This window comes from Emiliania huxleyi, assembly GCF_000372725.1.
Source record: "Emiliania huxleyi CCMP1516 unplaced genomic scaffold EMIHUscaffold_269, whole genome shotgun sequence".
Taxonomy (NCBI): domain Eukaryota; phylum Haptophyta; order Isochrysidales; family Noelaerhabdaceae; genus Emiliania; species Emiliania huxleyi.
In genome coordinates, this window is record NW_005200019.1 from 12,290 (window position 1) to 18,864 (window position 6,575).

The 6,575-nt window shown below is 65.4% G+C and overlaps 2 protein-coding genes across 2 annotated transcripts in view; one reads left to right on the forward strand and one right to left on the reverse strand.

Moving 5' to 3' along the window:
- The window catches only part of EMIHUDRAFT_457710 (hypothetical protein), a gene marked incomplete at its 5' end in the record, with an annotated part of 4,253 nt that extends 3,588 nt beyond the window's left edge, over nucleotides 1-665 (forward strand). The window contains one exon of the mRNA XM_005777116.1: nucleotides 1-665. Coding sequence (XP_005777173.1) covers nucleotides 1-469 — 469 coding nt within the window. The 3' untranslated portion in view covers nucleotides 470-665.
- A 3,737-nt stretch (nucleotides 666-4,402) lies between these two features.
- EMIHUDRAFT_367625 (hypothetical protein) lies at nucleotides 4,403-5,657 on the reverse strand. The gene is made up of 3 exons (XM_005777117.1): nucleotides 5,576-5,657; nucleotides 4,935-5,069; nucleotides 4,403-4,870 (listed from the first exon to the last, which is right to left on the reverse strand). The coding sequence occupies exons 2-3, from the start codon at nucleotides 5,043-5,045 to the stop codon at nucleotides 4,712-4,714; spliced, it is 270 nt and encodes an 89-aa protein (XP_005777174.1). The 5' UTR covers nucleotides 5,046-5,069; nucleotides 5,576-5,657; the 3' UTR covers nucleotides 4,403-4,711.
- Nucleotides 5,658-6,575: the final 918 nt, after the last annotated feature.

Here is a 6,575-nt window from a genome sequence, read left to right on the forward strand (position 1 = left end):
GTCGCTGCTGCTCGGGGGCGCCTACGCGCTCGCCAACAGCTACAGCACCACCCTGTGGGAGTACTTTTTCGGCGCCGCCGACGCGCAGCGGATCAAGCAGACCTCGCTCGCAATCACCTCTGCCACGTCCGGCCTCGCGGTGTGGGGCTTTGCGCACGCGCGCGCGCGCGCCGGCGGCGGGAAGCACTACGGCGAGGCGATGGACGCGTGCGCGTACCTCGGCTTCGGCCTCGCCGCCGCGGACCTCCTTCTCCTCGCCAAGCCCGAGACGCTCGAGGCGATCGTGCGGAGGGCGCCCACCTGGGAGCAGCTGCTCGCGCGGCGGCAGCGCGCGACGTACTTCTCCGTCTCGAGCCAGCTCTCGCGCTGCCTCGACTGCTGCGGGTTGGGCGGCTCGCGCGGCTACCGCTGGCAGCGCCCGCCGCTCGAGGTGGACGCGGATCTGCCGCTCGAGCAGGTAGGGGCCTAAGGCCGCCAGGGCTGGGGCCTGAGCAGCCGCGTGTGGGGAGAGCAGCCGCATGAGGGGAGAGCGCAAGCGGAGCGAGTCTGCAGGAGCGAGTGCGCGACACGTACACGCGTACGCTGCTCGGTGGCGGGCCTTGGCGCGCGCCGTGTCGCTGGGCTGCTGCATGTGCATGTACAGTCTACAGCTTCTACTACAGCTTCTTGCCTTTTTGCGCCAATACTGGCCGAGATGCAGACACCAGCCAGCAGACTCTCTGTCGGGAGACCGGAGAGGTTGACGCAAGTCGCAACGGTATCGAGAGCGCCACCCAAAAGGAGGCGGACAGCCATGGAAGTCACCGAATGGAGGGCGAACGGCACGACACGAAAAGGCAGGGCGAGGCGGATGGAGAAAGAAGTGCCGAGGAGGCCATGGTGGAGGGGAGGGACGGGAGGACGAAAGAAGGGCGAGGAGCGGACGAGCGGCCCGCACAGGCCGCGAGCAGACAACGCCTGCTGGCCATTTCGAGACATTCGCAAAGAACGCTAGCTACATGGCTCATGGGAGGGCTTCGTGAAGGATGGATTGAAAAACATTCGAACAAAGAAGAGGCGACGGGAGGAACCGGCAGAGGATGCAGTGACGTGAGACACACACACACACACACACACACACACACACACACACACACACACACACACACACACACACACACACACACACACACACACACACACACACACACACACACACACACACACACACACACACACACACACACACACACACACACACACACACACACACACACACACACACACACACACACACACACACCGCTCACCCACGCGCACCGGGCCTTGCACTTTGAATGCCGTGGGGCTCCTGTCGTTAGACGTGGAGACGCGAGGGTTGCCCCCCCTTGCCCCACCACCTCGTGTGTGTGGAGAAGTTTACCTTACCTTACCTTAGACCGGAGAGAAAGCGCCAGCACGCCCAGCTTCAGCCCCAAGTAAATGAGGACCATATATTGGAAGATTCTCGCTGTCTTGGGATCTCGATTCTTGATCGTCGCGTAACTTTATTATATACCTTCTTTGTATGGAACATGCAACATCGCACACACACACACAAACTCACACACCATCAATCACAGTACAAACGACGTAGTCAAACGTACGGCGTCGTGGAGGTACGGTATCTCGCCAACCAGTCCACCGGAGCGGTCATTCGACTCCGTACAGGAGCTCCCTCTCCTTCTCCCTTTGTTTCTGCCTCTCCCTCTCCCGGTCCTGCTTGAGCTCCTTGATCTTCTTCTTGCGCGCGGCCTGCGCCTCCTTCGCGGGGTCGCGCGCGGAGCCGTACACCATCTCCTCGACCTTGTCCGTCAACCTTTCGAGCAGGCCCTTCTTTTCGGCGAGGGCGGCCGCGAGCACCGCGTCCTCTTCCCGCTCAAGCTCCGCTGTCGGCTGCAGGCAGATGGCGCTCTTGGACTTGGCGAACTCGCGTAGCTTCTTGGCCTCATCTGGGAGATTCGAGAACTTGGTCGCCGCCTCGGAGTACCCGCGCTCCTTGAGGGCCGCCTTGAGCTGCCTTAGACCCATGCCGTCGATCTCCTGTCGCGACAGCCGCTTGGCCTTCTTCTCCTTTCGCACGCGCTCGGGCTGCGCCGTCGAGTGCGCCTTGGCGAGCTCCATCTCGAGCAGCTCCTCCCCCTCTCCTCCTCCGCTGCCGCCGCCCGCCGACTCTTTCTGCTGCCGCTCTAGCATCCGCCGCTCCTTCTTGTTCGCCTTCCTCGCCTCTCGCGCCATGTCCCCGTCAAACAGCGCGCCGAATCGACCCAGCCCTTCCGCCAGCTCGCCCGCGTGCCGCTGCTCGAACGCTCCAGTGGCGGCGGAGCCGCGCAGCATCCCCGAAGCGCCGTCGCCGCCTTTGCCTGGAACTGCTGCAGCCACCTTCATGAAGCCTTTGGAGCCCGCTGCGATTTCTGCCTTCTCCTCCTCGCTCAGGTGCGGGTCGAGGACGCGCTGTGTCTCAAAATCCAGAGCTTTGTACCATTTGCGCACTCCCGCTCCGCCAGCCCGCTCCCGCTCCGCCAGCATCTCCGACCGGAGCATCTGAAGCGTCTCGGCGTCTTCTGGCGAGAGCCTTGCCTCGGCGGCCTCCTCGGAGGGCTGCTGGATCGGTGCCGCCTCCGATTCCCGGCCCCGGTTGGGCTTCGGTGCTGGTGCGGCGGGAGCCGGGGCCGGGGCCGGGGCCGGGGCGGCGTCGCTAGCTTCCTCGAAGCCAACGACAGCTGGATCTTGCGCCGCAACTCCACTCGGCGGAGACGGCGCCGGCGCAGCATCTGCTGCGGGCGCAACTGGCTGCGGAGCTCCGTCGGTGAGGGTGGGCAGCGCGAGTGCGGGCGGGGGGAGAGCCCTGCCGCCAACTCCGCCGCTTCCGCTTCCGCTGCCACCGCCGCCTCCGCTGCCGCTGCCGCTACCCTCTCCCACGAGCGCCGTGAGGAGGACCTCGGCCTGCTCGCCGAGGCTTCCGGTCGGCTGGAGATCCAAGAGAGCGTTTGCGTGTCGGATGAGCGCGCCGACGCCCCCGTCAACCTCAACGCCGAGTTCCGCTGCGATCCTCGCCGCCATCGCAGGGTCTACGCCACTCTCCTCCCGCTGCTGCTGCGCCGCCAGCCCCTCGGCCTTTGGCACTCCCGCGGGCGCGTCCTTGTCCTGTTCGCCGCCCGCCGCCACGCCACAACCGCCTCCAGTGGCGGGCTTTGGCTTTTGCGCGGGCACGTCCTTGTCGCCGCCCGCCAGGTCACCGCCCCCGCGCCCGCCGCGCCCGCCGCGCCCGCCGCGCCCGCCGCGCCCGCCTCGCCCGCCGCGCCCGCTGCGGCCCAGCAGCGCCAAAGACGGCGGCGGCACAGCCTCCGCCGTGGGCGGCGGTGCGGGCGGCGGCAACGGTGTCGCTTGCGCGGCGGGCACGGAGATGCTCATGAGCGGCGCTGCGGTGCGGGGCGGCCTCGGCCCCCGCGATGCGGGCGGCACTCCGAGAGGCACTTGGAGAGGCGAGTCGCGGCGCATCCCCGTGATGCCCACCCTCTCTGCTCGAGGAGCTCGACTATCTCGGCGCCCTCGCCGTGCAGCTGCCGCGCGCGCGCCAGCGGCGTGAGGCCGCCGACGGCGATCGCCGGGTTCGCGCCGCCGTCCAGCAGCATCCGTGCCAGCTCGACGTTACCCGCCTCGCAGCTCACGTACAGCGGCGTGCCGCCCCCCTGCGGGGCCTTGTTGACCGAAAAGTGCGCCCTGAGCAGCAGCTCCGCCGCCGCCAGGTTTCCCCGCTGGCACGCCGCGAACAGCGGCGTCGAACCGTCCGCCGGCGACTGCCACGAGCGGATCTCGCGCTTGCGAACCAGTGACTTTCTCTTGGCAAGCCGCGCGAGCAGCTTCTTCAGCTGCCGCCGCGTGGCCGGCAAGGCCGGGTCGCCCGACGCCGCGTCGTATATCTCCTGCGCGAGCTCCACCGGCGGCGCCTGCGGCGGCTTCCGCCCCTGCTGCTGCCGCTGCTGCCGCTGCTGCGCCAGCCGCTCCCGCCGCTCCTCCTCATCCCGCCGCTCCTCCTCCTGCTGCTGCTGCAGCAGCAGCTGCTCCTCCCGCTCCCGCTTCCGTGCTGCTGCCCATTCCAGCCTCCGCCGCTCCCGCTCCTGCTGCTGCTGCTGCTGCTGCTGCTGCAGAAGAAACTGCCCCTCGGCGGACGCGATGCGGGATGATTTCGCTGATCTGCTGCCCTCCGCGCACTGCCTTGGCCTTGGCCTTGTCCGAGTCGACCGCGCCCGCTTGGAGCGCCGTTTCCGCGGCCGGGTCCTTCTTGAGAACGTCCTCCGTGCCAGACTTCGCCACGGGGATGTCCTTGACGTTCTTGACGCCGCACGCCTGTGGGCGAGGGAAAGTACGCACAGGCTTTCAGAGACGGGAGAGGGATGATAACGATCCTGGCGAGCGCACGCGCACCTTGGCTCCGGGGAGCGAAGGCGACACCGACGCGGAGATGACGATCGTGATGCGGCCGTCGTCAGCCGGCACGATTCCGACCTTCGCGAAGGACTTCATCGGGGACAACTCGCCCGCGACGTTGCCGCCGCCCGTGTCAACGCCGTCCTTGAGCGGGCTGGGCTCGCTCTTGGGCGGGATGCCGACGGCCTTGGCGCCGGCCGGATCTGGAAACTCCTCTGGAACCTCCTTGGTCGAGACGTTCCAGTCGGCGACGCCCTACGCATCACGCGGGACGGATGAAGGAGTGGGTCGGCAGACGCACGTGCGCAGAATGCCAGGCGCTCGCCGCCGGGGCGGGCTCCTCCACCGGAAACTCCTTGATTGACGCGCCGGACTCGGCCACGGTGACGTCCTCAGCGGGTGCGTTCTTGGCGCCGCTCGCCTGGGGAGAATGGGAGCGTGTTGGGAGGAGATGGTAGCTCTGCGACAAGCGCACACGCACAAGCCTTTGCTCCGAGGAGCGGAGGCGACTCCGGCGCGGAGAAGATAACGACCTTGATGCTGCCGTCTTCGGCCGACACGATGCGGGCCTTCACTTCCGTCTTGTTCTCGGACATGTTGTTGATCGAGTTCACTCGTACCTATGGTAGGGGGCGGTGGGTGGCGCGTGAGTGATATTCACGGGCGGGGGGGGGGGGGGGGGAAATTAAGGTCAAATTTCGCCAATTAAAATTAATTAAGCGAATTGACGAAACTTGATGGGGACAATCACGGGCAATCTCGGGTGGCGCATGAGAACGAGCGATAGAGCGCCTCCACAAAAGAGGTGCGGAAGTGCCATACCGGTCTCGGAAGCGATCTCGGGTAATCTCGGGCAATTAATTATGCTAATTGACGAAATCTCGGGGATCTCGTCAATTTAGTCAACTCGTGGCGCAATGATGCCCCAGAGCAATTCCACGAATTTCGTCAAAGTTCCGTCAATTATGTTAATTGACGAAATCTCGGCTCAATCTCGCCAATCTCGGCTAATCTCCTGCTCTGATTGCTGCACATCGTGTTCCGGGCACCAGTGCTGCTTCTCTCTGCTTTGAGAGCGTCTTTGAGGGGGGGAATTGAGTGGAAGGGGGGCTCAAGAGGGCCGCACCTACTCGCAGCGCACGCAGCTTGAGGCCCGGCGCCAAGGAAACCGCGGCACACCCGCCTCGCCCACGTTGTTTTGGATCTGCGAGGGCGCAGGCGGCGGCGAGCGAGCGTCAGCAGCATAAGATGGGACGAGCATAGCGCGGGCTCGTTTTGGGGGTCGCGGGGGCGCATTAGGCATGAAGGCGACCCGCGGCCGCGCGCTCAGCAGCGCTCAGACCGGCAATCCGATTGTGCCAGATTCGCCGATCCTCGATCCTCGGCGGCTCGCGCGGCGGTCGCAGCACGGCGTGCAGCCGGGCACGGGCTCGCTGCAGTGGTGGTTGTGGGGCGAGGCGAGAGGGCCCGCGCGGGGGCAGCTCTCATCTCGCGCTGCGTCGCGCCGGGCGAGGGGCGAGGCGAGAGGCAACAGGCGAGAGGCAACAGGCGAGCAAAAGGACCTGCAAATCTGGCGAGCCGAGCAAAGGTTGGGACGAGCAAAGGTTGGGAGCGGGTTGGTCGATGGGCACGTTTGGGTACCTTTCTCGACTTCTCGATCGGCACTACTCTAACTCGAGGTCTCGCGGGGCGAGGGGCTGGTTGAGCTGGCGGCGAAGACGGGGAGTGGAAGCTTGAGGTGTTTCTCCGCAACCGTCCATCGTGCACGATCTCCTTCCCTCCTTCCAAGAAATGCGTTTTTTGAAGACATGGCCTGCCCGTAAAGGAAAGGAGCGGGACGAAGAATCGGCGAGGGGCTGTGCGAATAGAGATAGGAGAGGTGCAGACGCCCAAGGGTGTGGGCGACGGCTAGGGGCTAGCACCACACTCCTCTCCTTAAAATCCCTATGTGGGGAGAGAGATTGCTGTGTGTGGTGGCGTGCCGCCGTCCTTTCATCCCTCCCTTTTGACCGTTCTTTCTTTCTTTCTTTCACCGAAAAACGCTTCCAACGAAAAGCGGAGGCACAGAAGTCCTCGACGTCTGGGTGATAAAACAGCTCCAGCTGAGCAGAAGCTCGCCTGTCGCA